Source organism: Thermobia domestica, chromosome 5 (assembly GCF_964235325.1).
Source record: "Thermobia domestica chromosome 5, izTheDome1.hap1.1, whole genome shotgun sequence".
Classification (NCBI taxonomy): domain Eukaryota; kingdom Metazoa; phylum Arthropoda; class Insecta; order Zygentoma; family Lepismatidae; genus Thermobia; species Thermobia domestica.
The window spans coordinates 39684881-39707470 of NC_137458.1; the positions used below are offsets into that span (position 1 = coordinate 39684881).

At 34.0% G+C, this 22590-nt stretch overlaps 1 protein-coding gene and 1 long non-coding RNA gene across 2 annotated transcripts in view; one reads left to right on the forward strand and one right to left on the reverse strand.

Moving 5' to 3' along the window:
• The first annotated feature begins 10317 nt into the window (after positions 1–10317).
• LOC145685879 (uncharacterized) overlaps positions 10318–22590 on the forward strand; it is a 105467-nt gene continuing 93194 nt past the window's right edge. Inside the window, exon 1 of the mRNA XM_081758598.1 lies at positions 10318–10553. Within this exon, the coding sequence (XP_081614724.1) occupies positions 10481–10553 (73 nt within the window). The 5' untranslated portion in view covers positions 10318–10480. The remainder of the gene's footprint in view (positions 10554–22590) is intronic.
• The window catches only part of LOC145685880 (uncharacterized), a 131652-nt gene continuing 127186 nt past the window's right edge, over positions 18125–22590 (reverse strand). The window contains exon 3 of the long non-coding RNA XR_014131496.1: positions 18125–18157. This is a non-coding gene — a long non-coding RNA (uncharacterized LOC145685880). The remainder of the gene's footprint in view (positions 18158–22590) is intronic.

The window sequence follows — 22590 nt, forward strand, 5'->3', positions numbered from 1 at the left end:
CTTAATGGCCATCAAATTGACGTTTGGACTTAGTTTTTAAAAAATGAACCACTGCACTAAACTTTCTTAAACTAAATTATGTTACGCTGCAGTTATTAACTTGAGAAATACGAAAAAAATTGTAAGGCTTTTCGAAAAAACTTCGTCCGATGAAAACTTATCCCCAAAAGTAAACTACCGCTTGTGACATTTTTCATGAGAAATGACTTATGGCAAATATTGGTTATTAATGAAATATCTTTTCAAAAAATTACGTGCGTCATATTTGGGAAAATCACCACGTAAAATAAAATAAAATAAAATAAAACCTATCCTCAAGACTAAACTACTTCTTGGATATTTTCATGAGAAGTTATTTACACAACATACAGTAGTAGAATTATTACTAAATATTTTATTTAAGAAATATGAAAAAATCGCCTGAGTTGTTTTGTAAAAAAATCGTCCAGAAAGAACTCACTCCCAAAATGGACAGCTACCCTTTCTGGATTTCACTCAATCAAATGAGTTATGCCACATTCGTCAGGTTATTCGTTAAGAGAAATAAGTCACTTGAGTCATTAATGAGGAACTTGTCCTAAAAAGAACTCACCTTCAAAAAGTCAACTACACGTTCTGGATATTTTCAGAACAAATTAGGAATATCCCAAATTAGTTAAGCCATATTGCCGGGTTATATATGAAACATTTATTTCTGAAATATGAACAAAATCATTCGAATCGCTTTCGAAAAAAATCTCCAAAAAAAAAAAAAATGCTCTCTAAGAATGAACTACCCCTTCTGGATTTTTCAAGAGAAATTACTTATGCTACAATTTACAGTAGCTAATAAAATGTTAGTGTGTGAAATGTAAATAAAATCGTTATAACGGTTTTCAAAGAAACAGCATTGCTGTATTTTCATCTCTCATTTCTACTTTTATTTTTGGGCATAGGAACAAAATTCGAAAGCCTGTCCTGGAGAATCATATAGAAAACTTACCTATCTTTAATCTGGCCTGGATACTTTGAACGATTCGGTCTTGAGGGAAGTGAACACTTTTACATCTGGACGGGCGAACAGACATCCCACGATCACTTTTTTCGGCATGTAGAGTTATGAAACGTGTTAATCCTTTGGAATCTCGAACTCATGTTTTTCACGATCACCTGCAGGGTGACAATTAATGAACTATATGAAATAAAACGGAAATTAGTGGCAAACTACATAGTACACAAACAGTATTGCTCATGTAAACTGCACTACAGACATCCGGATTTAGGTTATGACATGTTCGATATGTCTGCCGTCTCTGGCGATGATGTGGCGTAGACGAATAGCAAAATTCTGCATGACCCGCTGAAGTGTTGGAACATCGATGCTGTCGATGACCTCCTGAATGGCAGTTTTCCGCTTGGCAATGGTTTTGGGGTCATTGCTGTACACCTTGTCCTTAACATGGCCTCCCCCTACAAAAATGAGTCACATGGGTTCTGATCCGGGGAATATGGCGGCCAAGCGAGTCCCCTTCCAGTGGTCTCTGGATACCCCAGAGCCAGAACGCGGTCCCCAAAATACCCCTCCAGGACATCAAACACTCTCGGTCCGATAGGGTTGCCCCAAGTTTTGTATGAACCACATCTTGTCGAAATCAGGGTCACTTTGGATAATGGGTATGAAATAATTTTCCCAAACCGCCATGTAACCGTGGCGTCAGGGAATATCGCACCGATTATTCCATGGCTGGACATTACACACTACACCATCACCCGTTCAGAGTGGAGAGACTTCTCCATTGCGAAATGCGGATTCTCAGTTCCCAAAATTCTTATTGACGAACCCATCCAAATGAAAGTGGGCTTCGTCGTTAAAGTGCGCTTCTTCGCATGCGCATATGGATTCCCATCATGCCCTGTGGTCAACCACACAGTTTGGACTCATCACGCGAACCGTTCAGAAATTATGATGGTTTTATTACATATAGTTCATTAATTGTCACCCTGTATTTTCTGTCCTATCATCGCTCGAAAGTAACATCCAAACCCCAGCTTTAAAAGATAATAACTTGGAACCAACTCTACACACCATCATATTTCACACTAAGTTTGCATGTGTTCTAGGCTCAAAAAAGTTTGGCACCGTACAAACTTTGATGAAGATCGGATTAGTTTAATAAAACGTGTTTTAGTGATTTTCTTGATTTTAATGAGACCAGACCAAAATTTGATAGCCAATAACTTGGGAACAAAAGCTATGCACCATAATATTTTGCGTGTGTATTAATGTAATAGTGTTACCCGTATGCCAATTTTGGTCAATATCAGACAAGTTCCGTCGATCGCATACGATATATAATCCTTGTAATTGATTTTTTAAAAAGAAAAAAATCAAATGAATGGCAATTATAATAATAATTATTAGATGAAATCAAATAAAGAACGAAAAACAGGAAAATATGAATAGCAACGTAATCATGTTTAGATTTGAACATTTGTGTAACTGCATGTTAGTTGGTGGGGAAGGGCGGGCGAAAATTAACAATTACAGATTTCAGTTAAGCATGATATTAGAATATAATGTTCAGCTGGTCGATGGCTCGAACGTAAAAACTAATTTCAATAAATGAATTAAACTTGAAAATAATTCTAGAATAATATGGAAAACTTTGGGATCAATGGCATACTATATACAGTATATATATTAACAAAGTGCTACAGTGTGAATTATTTTTACATTTAACTTTCTGAAATAACTATGCTCTGCAAGATATTCTCCTCTCAGAATTTAATAATCTCTTAAAAGAATATTGAAATGTCGAATTTAAAAATTAAAAACATGTTATATTGAAAGCAAATGTTAGAAAAGATCACATTAATGTTATTGAAAATATCACAGACAGTATGATGTTCGATATATGTAAAGTTTGTGCTATTGTTTAGAACGGTGTGATTTCTTCGTACTCTACAAGGTTTTCTGAAGAATCTTTATCATTTTACACTTAAGCTATTTAGTATTCTACGTTTATTGGAGGGATAAACTGTCAGCGAAATGTATAAGTACGTAATGTATCTTCGGCGCTGACTGAGATAGCACAGGTGTTGTTTTTGTGATTCATCTTTTCCGGTCCTTCCCATGTGGTTTACATTGAAGGTCATGTTGTCATCACCAATAAGGTCAAGAAAGACAGTCAAAAATACCCTGTTCACACTGACATTTTAGCTATTGCTTGGAAATCTGATGCAAGAATTAATTTTGTATTTTTTCCACATATTCGCCTACATACAGTATGCATAATTAAGACAAGCTTCCAGAAAAGAAATCCAATACTTAGTTTTATCAATTGATTGTCGTAAGTGATACTGACAGTGACAGTAGAGCTGTCTATTTTGTTTCCAATTCTAAATTTATGTCTTAATTTACACATTTTGTCCGTTACCCAACCCGTTCATATTTAACAGGTAAGTATAGTGCAGTCACAAGTAAGGAACAAATTAGTAACAAGCTGAAAATTGGTACAAATGTTAGGAACGATGTTCTAAACAACACACACAAAATGTCACCTGAAATCCCATATGACCTTCGCCGGCCATATTGGAAAATGGCTGCTTCAAGTCTCAAATGAACAATACCCAGTTAAAATAGCAATGTCTTCGTTATGGTTGAACATAAAGAGATAAATTTAGTGTCGGTTTATAGAACACATAACACAATATTTTTATAGGAAAACAATTTTTCATAAAACGCATACTTTGAAAAAATTTTAGCTTTAAATTCTAAAATTCCGAAAATACCGTCAAACTTATTTAAAATTTTATTGAAGTCAGAAGTAATTATTAACAAGTTGAAATTTGGCGTAGATGTTGGCAAAGATTATTTAAATGACGTACTAAAATCCCACAACTTCTTCGTTAGCCATATTGGAAAATGTCCAAATGTCCGTAATAATTGGAAGATGATTTTTTAAAAATGAAACACAAAGTCTGGGTAGCGCTAAATATTTGAGAAACTGTAAATGCAGTCGATCCGAAGTCAATTAGGATAAATGTTGGTGGGAGGGGCAAAACATTATAATGTGGTTAAGGTTTTCATCCACCATCTTGGAATCAATTCGTTTATTTTAAATGGCAACATGGTCGTATGACATATTAAACAACACCCCCGTTAAAGAGAAGCCCAACGGTAAGGTTATTTTTCCAAAATCTGCAAGGTTTTGAAGTTGTGAATAGATTTAAGTATGTTATGTGTGAAATGCTGTGAAATGTACTGTGCGAAGTTTTGAATTGAAGGATAAAATAAAGTGAAAAACAAGTTTTGTAACATGTCACATTACACATTCTTTAATGTCCAGGAAAAGAGAGAGCTAACACACAAGAGACAATTACAATTACATAACACATTCAACATGTCCACCGTTCTGTTGTATACACATCCTCAACCATGCGACCCAGTGTTTCTGCACTCTACTAAGCATAGTCGGTGATATTTGTTTACAGGCCGTAATGGTTCTCCTTTTCAAGTGGCCAATATCATTAATTTTACACTAGTAGACAATAGCTTTAAGATAATAATCCAACGGAATTAGGTCAGGGAACTTTGCTGGCCACTTAACTGGTCCATGGAGACCTATCCAACAACCGGGAAACTGTTCATTAAGCCATTACATTACGGCCATTACATTACACTACATTACGACCATAATGTGGCGGTGCCCCAACTTGTTACCAATATTGAGGAAATATCCCTTTCTTGTTCAACAAAAGTAACACGACAGTGTTTTTAGGCATATCTCCATATTGTGCAGGATCCAAGTCCCATAAATGAAAGCAGATTTAATAACTTTTTCGCCCCATATTCCATACCACACCATTACCTTACCTACACCACACTTTTGATGCATCTATCCAATTAAGATTTGTATTAGCCCAGTACCGAACACTTTGTCTAGTACCGAGAAATCCTACGGTATTTTTTTTTCAAACTCTCTAACGGTTTTGAAGTTGTACATGGATAGGTTATGTTATCTTTTAGACCAGAGTTTCTCAAACTTTTTCATTCATGGAACCCTTTCACGCCCAAAATAAAATGGCGGAACCCACGAAAATAGTATTAAATTATTCGACAATTTGTAATGGTAATGTCGTTTACTATGTGCTATCATTAAACAGAAAAGCACTTTTTTTTTAGATTTGGTAGTATTATATAAATTAGCATCACAGTATTATTTTAAAATGCAATAAATTTAAATTACTATAAATATGATCACTTTTAAACTGCTTTATGTGCACATGAAAATCAAGGTTTTCATAAACACTTCAAAAATAATAAATTACTGTAAATATGAAATTTTATATGCACACAAAAAATTAGGTTTTCATAAACTCTTCAAAATATTAAATTACTGTAAATATGATAACTTTTAGACTATTTTACATGCTTACGAGAATCTAGTTTTTCATAAACACTTTAAAATATTAAATTACTGTAAGTATGACCATTTTACAGTAATTTAATATTTTGAACTGTTCATGAAAACCTGATTTCTGAAATTGTGACATGAAACTTAATGTGACATGAGAATCATTTTTCATTCAAAACATACCACGCGTGCTGAGACTAGAGTGGAAGGAGTGGGCTTGATTTTGTGCCTGCAGAGTTCTTTAATGTCAGGTTTATGGTGGAAAGCTCCAGTCTCATATCTAGTTCCGCATCCAGTCTGTTTCGGTATTTGCTTTTGGTAAACGCATACACAGAAAATTCAATTATACTATGTACTTACAAAAGGAAGTAGCACCTTAATAGCTTTCTTCGATAATCCCGAGTATTCGTTTCTCAACTTGCCGCAAAAGTCTATCAACGGCAGCTTCTTGAACTAAAGTTGAAGGGATGAATCGAATGTCAAGTCTATTAGCTTCTCATATTCGTCAAGTGATGCAAGGAGACTTTTTTTTTGGATGTCATATGGATTTTTGACCCACTGATGTTGATGATATTCACTTTCTTTTTCTGAAAAATACTGATTTACAGTATACTGAAAATTCTCCAAGTGTTCAATAAATTCTTTATTAATGCCATCGAATTCTGCGAGAGTCCCTTCGTTCTCCTCAAGAAAATACCTCATATTCAGACTGAATGATACTTCTGCTTCAGAATTGTAACTTCCTCTTAAAAACCGTGATTTTCTCCTCTGCTGTAAATACATTTGCATTCTTTCCTTGAAGGGAGAGATTGACCTCATTCATTTCTACGAATATGTCAGCTAGACAGGCAAGTCTAAGCAGCCACTGTTGATCACTCAACCGTTCTTCCAACTCAAAGTAGTGATTGATGAAGAAACCCTTACCTTGTCTCTTAGTTCAAAGAGTCTGCTTAAAGCTTTTCTACGAGAAAGCCATCTTACTTCTGTATAAACGGAGGAATTGATGAAGGCTTCCTATATCATCGCAAAGAATTTTGAAGAGCCTTGTATTTATGCTCTTGACTTGATAAATTTTATGATTGTGACTGCTTCATGAAGAACGTTTCTGAGGGACTGTGGCATTTTCTTTATGTCCATTGCTTGACGGTCCAATATACAATGACTACTTTTGCAGTTTTTCGCAACTTCCTTTATGTTTGTAACAGCTTCAGCTGTTTTTCCTACCATTGCCTTCGTACATCAGTGCAAACATCAACGCAGTTGTCTCATGATATCTGATTTTCTTCTAAATACTCAATAATAATTCTAAAAATTTCTGACCCAGATGCATTAAATCGGAGATGTTTACATAATAGCATATCTTCTTCCACAGTTTCTTCATAATGGTAACGTACAAACACAAGCAGAACAGCCAGACTTGCTACATCTGTTGATTCATCCATTTGTAGTGCAAAGTGGGATGACTTGAGCCGACGGTTCAATTATTCCTTTATGTAACCTGCCATATCTTCAATATAACGTGCGACTGTGTCATTTGAAAGTGTCATTGAGAAACTCTGTTTTAGACAAATTGTGTTATGTGTGGAACATTGTATGTACGGAAATTAACTGTCTCTTTAGTTTCTCTCGTATGTAGGACGGGATGCTAACTCGAGAGGAAAGAATCGAAATTATCCTTTTGGCTGGAGGACGCAGTTCAGCAACAATAATATCACCCGTCTTCAATGAGCGACATGTTAATCGCGACCCGGTGACAGACAGTGCTGTGCGAATCCTAATCCGCAAATTCAGAGCAACGAGATATGTTGATGATTTATCTCCATCAGGACAACCACGAAGTGCAACTGATCCAGACACATCAGCAGCTGTGTTGGATGTATTGGTGAAAAGTCCTACGAAGATCGTACGACATCTATCAAGTGAACATAGACTTATTGGACCTGCTTTCGTTGATGAGACCTTGGATGCTGCACAATATGGAGATATGCTTGAAAACACTGTTACGCCACTTTTGTTGAAGGAAGAAGAAATATTTCCTCAATGTTGGCAACAAGATGGGGCACCGTCGCATTATGATTGTAATGGGATCGATGGCTTGAACAGTTTCCCGTTGCTGGATAGGTTGGCATGGATCAGTTGAATGGCCAGCAAGGTCCCTCGACCTAACTCCGTTCGATTTTTAATTTTGGACTCTAAAGCTATTGTCTATTAGTGTAAAATTAACGATATTAGTCACTTGGAAAGGAAAATCATTACGGCCTGTAAACAAATATCACCGACTATGCTTGGTAGTGTGCAGAAGCACTGTATTGCACGGTTAAGGACAGAACGGAGGACATGCTGAATATGTCATGTGATTGTATTTGTCTCATGTGTGTTAGCTCTCTCTTTGCCTGGACATTAAAAAATATGTAATGTGAGATGTTACTAAGTTGGTTTTTCACTTTACCTTCATCCTTCAATTCGAAACATTGCACAGTACATTTCACAGACTTTCACACATAACCTATCCTAAATCTACTCACAACTTCATAACCTTGCAGATTTTGGAAAAATAACCTTACTGTTGGTTTTCTCTTCAAACGAGGATGTTACTTAATATGTCAGACAACCATGTTGCCATTTAAAATAAACAAATTGATTCCAAGATGACAGACGACAACCTTAACCACATTATAATGTTTTGCTCCTCCCACCAACATTTATCCTAATTGACTTCGGATCAACTGCATTTTCAGTTTCTCAAATATTTAGCACGATCCAGACTTTAAAAAATATCATCTTCCAATAACTTCGGACATTTGGACATTTTCCAATATGGCGAACGAAGAAGTTATGGGATTTTAGAACGTCATTTAAATAATTTTTGCCAACATCTATGTCAAATTTCAACTTGTTAATAATTGCTTCCTAAGTTCAATAAAATTTTAAATCAGTTTAACGGTAGTTTTCGGAATTTTATAAAAGCTAAATATTTTTAAAAGTATGCGTTTTATGAAAAAATATTTCTCTATATAAAAAAAAAAATTGTTATCTATCTCCTATAAAACAGCACTAAATTATTTCAGCAATTACTCCATAACGAAAGATCTGTTGCATCAATCGTGAGTTATTGTTCATAATTAAGTGTAGCCGAAATTCTGAATAATAAACTAGCAATTAGTAATCAACGAACTGATCTAATTTCTTCACTAATAAAAAATCTTATTAAGACAATCTAAAGTACACCTGTAATTTCCAATTAGCAGACGACCAAGGGTCTCAAAATCATCACTTAATAGGACATCTTCCATCTAAAATAAATGACCTTTTGCTACATATCTAAAACTTCGATTCCAACTTAATTGTGATATCTCCTCTTTCATTTAACTGACTTAATCCACATATGCCAGATAATAGCATCAAACACACTGCACACACTGCCTTAGCAGTTTTCTTGACTTGGACGTTTGAGTTATTTTCTCTTTTTTTCTTTCTTTCTTTCTTTTACTTCATTTACCGCAAATATAGAATGTTGTTAAATCTATATGTTTCTTAGAACAGTAATAATTTCTAAACAACTTCCACGTCTCTTATGCTATATGAATATAGATTGTTACCTTTAGTATTGGTGAAAACGTCTCGCATGATACCTCCAATATAATACTTAAATGTATGATATATATTTTTATACGAAGATAAAGTGCTTTTGTAAGCATGTTACCCTCTAATTTAGGCAACCCAGCTTACTTCATTGTATGATTGGTTGAGCGGCACAAATGAACCATCTAGTATATAATATATGTAAAGAAGAGTCATTTATTTTTTTAATATGAAGATATGTATTTTTTTTATATGAAGACAAAGTGCTTTTATAAGCATGTTACCTTCGAATTTAGGCAACCGAGCTTACTTCACTGTTTGGTTGGTTGTCCAACTTCAATATTATGCGGCACAAATGAACCACCTGGTATATGTAAACAGATTTCATGCTATTGCTCTTTCGATTGTGAGGTGTAATTCGTCGTCGATTAACAATATAATGAGAGAGATAATGAAAATGGAAATTTATCATTTTAAACTACGTAGATTATTGTTTAATTTTAAAATAGTTACTATAAAAACATATTAATTACCAGGTAACATATTTAGGCTTTCATAGTACTGTATGGTTAATGTGCTATCCTAAGTTCGGTTCCAGATAAGGATGCAATTTTTTGTTTTGGTTCAACATCGTCAGGGAGTTAAATGCCTACTTGGAAATTTCAAACTGCGATCTAAAAACCCGAGATCCATTATGGTATTCTATTCGATGACTACACACCACTCAGTTGAACGTGCACAACCATATGGCCGCTGATAGCCCATTATGGTTTGAAATGCTGTGAGTTTAGATAGGATATTTAAGTTACAGTTCTATTAATTAAAAACCTTATTAAAATATATTAAAGGTGAACTAAATTTAAAAGACTTGTAAAGGGTAAATTTTAATGTCTCTTACTAAGCCTCCAATAGCCCTGTAAGCACCGTGTGTCTGGAAGCCAAATAATGTTGTGTGAACGAGTCATAAATTACAAAACTGATGGTAATAATCTACCGAGTCGGCTCTTCTGGGCGGTATAAGATGTCAAAGAACATAGCCTATTGACTTGTGCTTCTCGTGCCCCTTCACAGTGAAGTAACGCGTGTAATAAACTTGTCACTACACAGACGCTGCGTGTCTAAATAGTATAACTTAGTGCGAGAGCACACGCTACAGATGTGTTATTATGATTAAGGTCGAAAATCACCTTAAACAATGTGCTGACATCATCCGTAATGGTCCCAATGAGCGGCCGTGACAAGACGCGTCAATGGAGCCATTCAAGCCGCTGATTTGCTGCCGTCCGCACTTAGCCAGCCTCTTTCTTCGTCGGGCTGTTTTGTTTCCCCCCTCCACTGCCCTCGAAGGGAAGACCAGTAGCCCCTGAAAGGTAGATGAGCCGGGAGCAGGGCCTCGGGGAGTAGTTAGATAATTAAGAGGGGGACGGTTCCCTTGTGTTTTCAGTCTCCAACACAACTTCCCCAGGGTCGGTTTGTTCTTCAAAGCGTGCTTCTAGGTAGCCATGAGATCAACCAGAGGATGGTGGATTATCCTTAGCTGTCTTCTAGTCATCTATTTGGTTAACACCTGTTTAGGTAAGTTTAACCCCAAAGTAGATACTTATCATCTATCTTTCATTTAAAAAAACATCTTTGAAAGAAATTATACCTTGACAAAAAATGAAAGTATTCATCTGACTGGGTTCAAATGTATAATAACTTCTCAATTAATAACTTGTCCCAATCATTCATCTGTTAATGAAATTAATCATATATATCTGTAACCATAAGCTTCTTACTCGGAAACAGATATAAGCATCTCTAGTAATTGCATGCGAAGTTTTAACTATTAATTCTACGTTGATAAAACCAAGATGAACTGTCAGCAAATACCTAATAACCCCATTTGATCTTAATTTCAGATTTTTTTCTTTTAAAGAAAAAACTTCTGACTTCTTTATTTATTCTTTGTTCTTATATTGTGCGAAAATAGATTTCAATGCGCGAGTCTCCGTTTAACAGTATGGTTGTGCTCTAAAAAATGAAACAAGAGCATTCGATGATTGCACTCTTTGTTTATGATTAGAGAAGAATAAATTATTCATATACTTATTTATGTAAAATTCGTTATAAATACCTCCTTAATTGATGAACTTTTAAACCATTGTAGAGGCTTACGGTTCTTAACTCCTTATTAGAATAACAATGAATTATTCTAAATATAATTTTCGGTGCCATAATGCCTCAATCTCAAAAAACTTAAACTTCAAAACAAATTTAGTTTGAGATTAGTTTAATTAACATTGTTCATTAAATTCAACTGGAATCTTCCCCTCACAGCTTCTGTTTTGAACCGAAGTATCGTGAACAGTGTTGCCAACAACCTCTGAAGCAAATAAGCTAGATGGCCTTAAAAAATACGCTTTTTTAACGCAAAAATGGCTAGATTTTGAACTGCAAACTTATAACCCACATTGTAGATTTTAAACCCTATTTTTTGTGTGTAGGACTATAAGTGAATTATAGTAAAATTTGAAATGTTGAATTTTATTCGCTGAAGAACAAGCAGCATCATGGCTTTAAATTACAATAAAATACATCAATAACCCATCTGATTTGTGAAAATCAACAGCCACATTGTTAATTGAAATAATGACGTCGCAGTTAGTCGAGGCGCTGGAACTGGATACACCATCATTGGATTGTGGATTGGTTGTATCTGTGTAGACTGTCATTGTCCGAATTTTTAGTAGTACTGCGTTCGGCAGGTCATTTACAAACACTTCTTATTTCCCCACATGAATCGTCATGGTTGCAGTGAGAGTTTTCAAGCTAATTAGACATCCTATTCGTTTCCTTTTATAAACAAAAACAATCTCTGTGGCTTGAAGAACCGAACGGTTTACTAAATTTGAATTAGAAAACTTTCACTCTTGCAATGAAATGCGAAAATTAAAATAATTAAAAAGTAGCAAACGGGGCTGTTACGGAAGCGTTATTAAAATACTTTCTGAGTTGATAAGTATTGTTAAGTAGTTGTAAATCTGTAGGTGGGGACAGAGAAGAAGAATGAAAAACAAGCGTTTGTTGCATAATATAATACCCTCTGTCTACAGAAATCAATTAATACGATAATATATAATGACAAATAGGTTAATTTAAAAAAATACACTTGTATTTTTAGAATTAATTTAAAGGGCTAATAAAAAAAGCCAAAAACGGCAAAAGAGTTTCATAAAATAAGCTATATTTAAGGCTATAAACATTTCGTAGATTTGTATGGCTATATGCCTCTTGAAATAAGTTAGATCTAGCCAAACATAGGCTAAATTTGCATCACTGATCGTGAACAACAAAACAGAACTAAAAATCTGTTCTTTTCTGATATCGTCCAGATATTCTATTCTAAATCTTTCACTACCTACTTCTACCAGCAGTAATATATTGTTGTTCTATTCTGAATGGTAAATAAAACGACAAATCATATTATTTTTGCTTTTCTCTAGCGCGCAGAAGTACACTTGTTTTCGTTTACTTCTTGGTAACGTTAACATTTCCATTTTTTTAATCTGTAGCATGTTTAACATACGAAAAAAAAAAACAATTTTTTGTTCTGTAATGATCCGTAGATAGAATTAAAAATTGAAAAAAGGATGTAAGAAAGAAAAAGAAAAGCGTCAAATTAACTTAACCATGTTCTGTTAGAAGTAATAACGAGGTTAAAATTTGCGATTTTAGTTCAAAACTTGTGAAGTAAAAATATTTTTGTTTCCTTTAATAAACACCAAGATTTCTGCTTAGCAATCACACGAATTTCCCTGGGAAAGAGCATTCCTTTTTAAGATTATTTATAAGGAAATTCTTAATATTGTTTTTAACCTGCTTTCTTTTAAACATGGAATTATTTATATATTTGTGAAAATCGCTTTACCTTAATAGCTTAGTTAAGGAGGTTCAAACTAAATCTGGTTGACGATCTCCAAGTAGTTTTGTTTACCTGTTTGTTTTTAAGAGCCCTTTTTTTTTTTTTTTAGCAACGATGCTATATGAAACACACCTCTGGTGTAGGGTGTATCCCTAATCCTAATTTTCAACTTATCCTCTATTTCAGCTCCTAATTTCCAGGTTGTCATATCTCTTCTTAAATCACAGGGGAAAACTAGCCATTTTACACCTGCTCTACTAGCTTAAGTGGTCACCATCTGGTTTCGTTAGGGCAAGTGGGCTAGAACCTGCATGGGCACCGATCCTCGGGGCCCGACCTCCAAAGTTGGCTTGTGGCCCTAGAATCTGGATAATTTGCTGGAATCTTTGTTTGCATAGTTGACAACAAAATGCACATAGCTAAAGAGGCTCCCCAAAAGTTTAGCAGAAATCGATGCCACTGAAAACCTGCCTTCAGGCTGAATAACACATGAGACATAAACATTTCATACACTCTTTACTTTCATTAACAATCCACTTATGAGCACCCTGGTGTCTATATGGTTAGCCTTCGGCGCCGAAGACTATGGTTTGATTCCCGGTCGGAGCTCATGCAGTTCGAATCCCACGTTAAGTTGCAGGTCAACCTCTCATATGCCTGAGCACTGAAAAGAGATTTTAAAATTCAAACAAATCAAGCAAAAATCCAATTATATTCAATTAGAACCTATTTGAAAGAATTAGAAGAAATTTTAAAGCACAGTTTTAGTGATTTTAAGTGTGATAGAAGTCTGATAACTGTATCATTAAATTCCAACAGAAAGGTTTAGTTATACATTTCTATTAATGTGGCATGACAAAAGAGCGTAGTTTTTAGCTCCCAAATATTTCGTTTTTTACTTAACTCCTACCATGTCAAAGATGGAAAATGTGAAATTGCCCGTGATGTTTTGTTCAAATAGAAAGACTGTTTTAAATAGTTATCACATGTTCCACGCTTATGCCGACTAGGCTAAAGGAGACGGTGATGATGAAAAATGAATTGAATGGTGGAACGTACAAAGTGGGAGAAAACGGGAGAACCTCAAGAAAACACGCACACGGTGTTTGTCCAGCACAAAGCTCACTTGGCGCGAGCTGGGATCGAACCAAGGACACAATGCACCAGAGGTGAACGCTTTATCACTAGCCACCGTGGCCCTTATTGTCACTTAATTATTGTGCCATTCATCATACAGTCATTATTTTGATTTCTATTATTTTTGTGCTTCTATAGCATTATTTATGTAAAGTAGACACATTTTATCCATAGATATACGTGGGAAATATTCTATGTAATATAGGATTGTAATAGAAGCTTAAATGTCTAAGTTAATAATTCGCAGGTGAACGCAAAATCCATACTGAACTAAATAGTAATGTGTATACCATTATTATCTTTTGTCAGGTCTTCCTTGGCCAACCAAACACTTGTTTTTTTTTGTCTCGTTTTGTAAATTCATGGACAAAATTTATGAACTATTTTTTTTCTTAATTTCATATAAAAATTATCAGAATTCTTCCACGTCACGAGAAGTTCAAGAAAGGTATGATATAACAACATTTAAACCATAGTTATTGTTGGATTATCGTGTAATAACTTGCATAGCTTTAAACTTTGGTAAATACTCTTCATTATTTTCGCACAATCGCTTCATACTTGTTATACTATGAATCAGAGATCTTTATTAGACTTGAGTACACTAGTGTCGCTGACGAGACTCGAGAATTTTCTCGTCTCGTTTTTGAGACGAGAATTGTGATGGCGTTCGTTTTTTCTCGAATTTAGAAAGGTTCTTATCGTCTCGTTTTCGTGACGAGACAACACATTTCTCATCTTGTAAGCAATAGTAGATCATATCTTGAAACTCCTAAGGTTAAAACTTATGTTTGCTTCTCCATCTTCATAAATTTTAGAATAGAGCAAAATCTGTCAATGACAGTAAAGAGGATAACGTAATTCCATGTATGAAATATTTGGCGGGCCATTTTGCAGTAGCAAAACTAGTATATCCTTTTAATGTAGGCAACCAACATTTATTTGCTATTGAGCAGATTGAATGAAAGCGAGGGAAAGTTACGTATAGAGTTTAAACGGAATATGAATAGCCACGGTTTAACACACCATTAATTGTGAAGATATTAAAGGATTGATTCCATTAACAAACTCAGTCCAGATATTCACTCTAGCTCTCTAAATGCTAAAAAGAACAACAAAAAACAGAATTCAAAAATTCGCTTCTCTTCAAGAGTTATCGTATGAAGTGGCATACGTAGTATTGACATTATAATCGCATAAGTCTCACTAGCATGATTCTAATAATTGGCTTTAGACTAAAATAGTTCATAACGTTTTCTCTGTTTCAAATTATTGTATTTCTTAATAATAAGTTTTAAAATGGGATTTAAAAAATCAAGTCCTGGATAAAAGAAAAAAACTAAACAAATATGAATTATTAAAATTAGTTAATAGTAAGAGGCTCGGTACGACATATACAACGAAGAAGATTTATTGAAAAATATTATTCCAGATTTTATACAAGAAGAAACTTCGAATAATAGGCCAAAATCCATTAGATTTCATTCCCTATTTTCTCGCCTTGTAGGGGAAATAGTTATATATATTAAAAAAAATGCTTAAACACATCTTCAATCATTTTAAATGAAAATCCGAAATATCAAATTCCATGTCTCTAACTTTAATGAATTCCGGGATATAGCCATCTAATCATCACCATTGCAACTCCTGCCTTTTTCTTCCTGTTCTTTTTTCATTCTAAAAGAAATATATATATATATATATATATATATATATATATATATATATATATATATATATATATATATATATATATATATATATATATAAAACAGTAAAATATGTGTGAATTATTTTAAATGAGAAGTTCGAACACCGAATTTCATGTCTCCAACTTAAAAGATCCGAGATATGGACCTACCTTTGCAATTCCTACCTTTGCACCCCCTTTTCTTTCCTCCTAGGTCAAATAAAGAAAAGACACTGAAAAATGGGTCTATTTCTTTTAAATGAGAAGTTCATATACCAAATTTCATGCCTCTAACCTTCAGAGATTCCGACATATGGAGGTTATAAGATAATAATTACCATTTTTCTTTCCCTCGTTTCAAGTAGAATTTCCAAAAAATCCTTCCTTAGTGGTACCTTACGTCACAAATCCTGTGCCTCGTCCACGTTTCAAGTTCGTAGCTTAAGTGGTTTGGCCTGGGTATTCATCAATCAATAGTCAGGATTTCTTTTCAATATTCCTTCAGCTAGCTTGGGACTTTGCCCCCAAACCACCACATCGCCCTTTTCAGATATATAACATGCAGACCTATCTAATGTTAAGGGATTTCGAGATATGGCCATCTTCTTATAACAATTGCAATCCCCCACCCCTTTCTCTTCCCGCCTTTTTTTTCTCTTCTAAGCGAAACATAAAAGTACGCTAAAATACGTCTTTGATTAACATGTCTCTACTTTTAATGTTATTTTAAGAATTACAACCTTCACACTTTTTTCTTTACACATTTTTCTTCCATTCTGAAGAAGGAAAAAAACACACATACACAAACAAACAAATACTTAAACAAGTCTTTAATTATTTCAAATAAAAGATTTAATACCGAATTTCATGTCTCTAATCTTAACGAATTTTGAGATATGGCCATCCAATAATAGCAATTTTAACCCCAGCCTTTTTGTTCTTCCCTTCTAGGCCAAACATTAAAAACTGGTGAAATACGTGTCTAATTATTTTAAATGATAAGACGAAACCAAATTTCATGTCTCTAACTTTAAAATGTTCCGAGATATGAACATTTTATAATTATTGTCATTCTCACCTCTTTTTCTTCCCACATTTTCTTTCCTTCCAAGTCAAAAATCAAAAATGCTGGAAGATGTGTCTAATTATTTTAAATGAGAAAACCGTATACCAAATTTCATGTCTCTAACTTTCAGGGATTTCGAGATATAGACATTTTAAGATAATAATTGCCATCCCTCTTCCCCACTTCTCCATGGAATTTCCAAAAATCCTTTCTTAGTGGATCTTACATCACAAATCTTATGCTCTGTTCGAGTTTTAATTTTCTAGCTTAGGCGATTTGGCCTGAGCGTTGATCAATCAGTCAGTTAGGACTTCTTTCATATGTGGAGATTATATCTGAGGAATATCTAGATTATTAATACTTTGCTATCATTTGCGATTTATTGACCAGGTTTTTCAGTTTGATGCGGCAAGGCCAACCATACGTTTCTACCAATGAGTGGGCTTTTTACAAGAAAAATAGATAATTTCGAATGATTGATTATGAAAGCAGCGAACATGCTTTAGAATGTTTCTCATATTAGGAACAAGAATGTTGTCGTTCATACCCCAATTATTTGTTTATTAAGAGAAAATAAATTGTTAATGTATTACCAATGTCAAAATCATGTCACATCAATTCTTTTGAATTTTCTAATGCTTACTACACTGCAAAAAAAAAAAAAAAAAAAAAAAAAAAAAAAAAAAAAAAAAACAGAAACCACTTTTAGACACAGCAGGGCACTGTACACATTACCGACACTCTTTGGACACCTCCAGATGACACATATTCACTCCTTGTCGATACTGTGTTGTCCAAGTATGTCCCAGATGTATGTACAAAATATTCAGAATGTATGTCATTATTTTGTTTTCGAACTGTTTTGCCGAGAAGAAGTGTTTAAATATGTCATACTAGATAATGTTTCCGGAGAATGAACGCTTTTGGACACGCGAAGCACACTTAATAAACACACACTTGATATGTTCCCCTTCAACATCTGTACTAAAAGTGTTTAAATGCTGTTTTACTTTTTACAGTGTAAAGTGCAGAACTATAAGGGATTATTGAACCAGTAAGTTTAAATTCATACATTTTCTTTTGGATTCAAAAACTCAAAGAATATCCATTAATTTCCATCAAACTGAACTATTTCAATCAATCTGAAACTTCGCACTAATTCAAATAAATGCATACATAAATAAATAAATAAAATATTTCAGTTTTACATCCCACGATTTTGCTCTGAAACGAACAATTAATGAAAGTGAATGGCTATTAATGGAATTGATGGAATGAGGCATGGGAGGAAACAGGAGAATCCCTAATAAACCAACTAATACAATGTTGTTCATCACAAACTCACATGATCTGGGAGCGAATCTCGAACGTCTCGCACCACACTGCAAAAATAATAAATAAATAAATAAATAAATAAATAAATAAATAATAATAATAATAATAATAATAATAATAATAATAATAATAATAATAATAATAATAATAAGGGCAACCGAAAAGCATAAAAAACATAAAAAGCATAATAGCAATTTAGACATATGGTTGGTACTTTGAACATGGTTGTGGTTGTCTAAGGGCCTAGATTAAACTAAGTTTAAAAGCATAATAAAGCATAATTTTTAAAAATAAAGCATAATTTAAAATATACAGGGTGGTAGGTAACTCCACCGACAAACTTTTTTGGGGGGGGGAGGTGATTCCTTATATGAAATGAAAGAAAAAAGTTCTTATAAACATAGATCGAAAAACGTCTCATTTCAGAGTTATGAACTGCCGAAAATTCATGTTTCGAAACGCCCTGCCTTAGAAACTAAAGGACCTATAACAAGCGGTTTAAGGAATTACACAGGAACTAGTATGCGAATTATCTAAATATCCATGTTTTACCATCCTCCGTTATCGGCGAAACGAATGCGTTATTAGTACATAAAGGAGTATCTCTATATCTCAATTTCCTTTTTTCAGTTCGTTTCGCACCAGTAATACACAAGAACTCCACACTATATTCTTATGTGTACCTCTTGAACTTGAGCACTTTCTGTAATTTTTGGTGGTTTCTTTTACTTTCCCTTTTTGTATATATATGCACCTCTAAGGTGGTGGAAACAAACTGGCCCGAGTAAAGTATATCTGTTTACAGTGCATTGAGTAGAAAGTTCAATAAATATGAAAGAAACTGGTTGCATAAAATATTAATAAATATATCAAGATATTTAGAATGTTTAATCTATAGTAAATATTATACATTATGCACGATTACTGTAAAACAATCATTGAAATTAACAATAAAGCATAATAAAGCATAATTTGGAAAAAATAAAGCATAATTACACAAAAATAAAGCATAATGTGGGTTGCTCTAATAATAATAAATAAATAGGTGTTTAACATATTTTTGACATCGTTTAGAGACTATTTTTGAACAGTGCTTAACTTGTCGAAAAGCGTTTACAAAAAATGTCTAAAATGAATTTTAAGTGCGGCTAAAAGAAATTGAACGAAGAGTGTTCAAAATGTACCCGAACTTATGATGTCTCTAATTAGTACATGTTCAGAAAAGACTTTTGAACATAGTTAAGACACTTTACACATTACGTTTGATCAACTCCGGATGACACTTATTCACTCTTTTTAGAAATTTTTGGATACCTGGCCAGACATACAGAAATATTTTATTGAGATTTTTTTGAAAGTTAACATATACATAATATAATTACATAATGGAGCTCTCTTGTGGCTAAGTGGTTAACGTATGCGCCTTTGGAGTGAGAGACCCGGTTCGATTTCCGGCGTGAGCTCGTGTAGTTCGGACCTCACGTTCAGCTATAGGTGCACGTCTCACAGCCTTGCTGCTGAAAGGGATGCTAAACTAAAAATCAAATCAAATCAATTACAAAATGAAAAAAATAAATTTTTGAAAAATAAAAATTAGCGAGACCTGGGAGTTAAACCAGGAACCTCAGGTGCATGATTTACTGCTAAATCACCGGTGAAAGTTAGCGGAGTTATAGTCTTTTCATATTTAAATGTGCTCGCGCGCTCAATTATTGAGCTCGAGAACTGGGTTCGCGATTTTGGACATCTCTGCAAAGTATATTATCATCTTTATTCTCTTTATATGATCTTACTGTTAGACAAAAATAAAGTTATGAGTTAAACCGTGTTAAACCCACCACGATTACTTCAATCATTTTAAATCAGACAGAACATAATGTAATCTAAACTACATTAAACTAATCTGAACTATAGTAAACTAACTCAAGCTAACCCAATATTAGCTAGATCTAATAACCTTACCCAAACTAACCTGTAGCTCTTAACAATTACTGTTGGGATACATGCTAGATACTTTGTTGTTCACTGATAAAACACTTCAGAATATTTTTGGAAACGTTAATCAATGAAAATGACCAAATTATGTCCAAACACTGATCTGTAATAGCCAGCAGAATATCGGTTTGATGGACACTCAAGATATTTCGGCATTGACATCGTGTCCTGTAAACAACAGGGGAGATACTTGAAGAGGAAGAGATACAAGTATCAGAAATGGTAGTACTATATTTCGCATATTATCGAAATAACGTTGGAACTCAATAATCGACAATGTATCACATCCAGTGAAATGTGCTACAGCGCTAAGTTTATAACTATTATTATTATTATTATTATTATTATTATTATTATTATTATTATTATTATTATTATTATTATTATTATTATTATTATTATTATTATTATTAATTACTATTTACAATATTAAATTACATCTATATTGTAACTTTTTATAGGTAGAGACTGAGTACACAAAATCTTTGTATTTTCTCCTTCATCGTTTTATTACAAAAGATTGTATAACACACAGGCCCGCAACCAGAGGGTGGCTAGGGGGGTCTGGACCTCTAAACTTTTCGTGGTCCCTCCAAACTTCAATAAAAATGCTATTATTAATACAAAGAAACAAAATTTAGATACTTGTAAGAAAATTTTTAATGACTTTGCCCCCCTAACATATTCATTCTCCCCCCCCCCAAAAATACCTCTGTGGCTGGTTTCGGGCCTGATAATGCAGTATTTTTTTACAATGTTAGTCTGAAGATCTATATATGTCCCTTAATTTAGTTGTTGAGCAGTTGTAGAGTGGTATAGGTGAATTTTAGTGCCCAGTGCATCCACGAGAGGGGAGGGATGATTAATCCTGGAGAGTGATGCTGTTGAGTGCTGGAGCTTTTTTTCATCCTCAAATTTTAAATGTCTTGGATCTTTTCTGTAGTTGGCACTGGTGTCGCCCTCTGCGATCCACGTAATAGTGTTTTGACACTAGGAATGTCGTCTGCTTGCCTGATGTTGATGACTAGCATGTGGTAGAGGCATTACAATGTTCATTAGTGTAACAAAAGTTTTAATAAGTTTATACAAAATTTCCCTCAAAACTGCTATTATTTCATAATGTTTCTACCAAAGTGCCCTCTTCTAGATAACCTTTTTGATAACCATAATTTACCGCCATAACATGGGTTATTTCTGAATCCTAGTCAAGAAAGAATTCAGGAAAATTTCTTGGATAGAGTGTGGTATTTAAAAAGGACTCCAATAGTATCAGGTCTTTCTTGGTGCTGTTTTATCTAGAAAAACAAACTTGCAGGGCGAAAAAAGTAATTATTTCTTATTAACAATGACTATCCGTAACAGTATTCCATCAATAATTGAACGTAGGTTATGCAATCAATTACTCTTTTATTGACTTTTACTCTAAGTCGTCATACTTACTTGCATATAGACATCGTAATAACTTTTGAATTGAGTTGATTTTGAGTTTAACGTCCCTTTCACTAAGGAGGCTAGATGAGATGGGACCTACTGATTAATGTGGAATCCGAACCAGATGAGCTCCGGACGGGAATCGAATCCAAGTCTCCCACGCCAAAGGCTTAATAACCTTTGAGTTATGATTCTTAATAATCATAATATTAGGATCTTATATCTTTATCACATTTCTTCTCATAATCTTGAAGTAATTTTGTTTATTTGCAGTTCCACAGAAAACTATTCTACGTCTGACCAATTCGGTATATACCAACTTCTTAACATTTTCGCCACTTTACATTTTTCAGAAAACTCCATTTAGTAATACAGAAACCATTTTTGTACGTTCTATTTTCCTACAGATTCCTGCTTTTCCAGATGTCTTTTTTAAAAAGTGAACTAGCACCTTAAGTTACTTCCTCATACTATTCATATCATCTTCGTTCATGGTCATCTCGGAGGAAATGTTGTTGTTTTCTCTTATCCTTTTGCGGCATTTCAAATTAGTAGGGTTGCGACCCGATATATCAGATCTGATTCCTTTCCACGTGACTCCACTTTTAACCTTTTGACACGCCCATGCTTCAAGCTTCTTATCATTAATTTTCTCTTATTATTTAACTTTTCTAATGTTCATCTGTACCTTCATTGAGTAGTTCTCTTGTCTCACAGAGTATATGGACAAAATCTCACGGCCCAAATCTCGCTGAGCTAAAATTAGCAGATCAAATTCTCATCAAGGCAAAATTTTACCATAACAATACACACACACACACACACACACACCGTATATATATATATATATATATATATATATATATATATATATATATATATATATATATATATATATATATATATATATATATATATATACTGATCAGCCAGAACATTATGACCACCTACCTACTATCGATATGAACCAGTCCAGGCGATAGCAGTGCTGCCTGACGAGGAATGCCTGCTAGTCTGACAGTGCATGTAGTATCACTAAGCGCGCTGCCAGTGT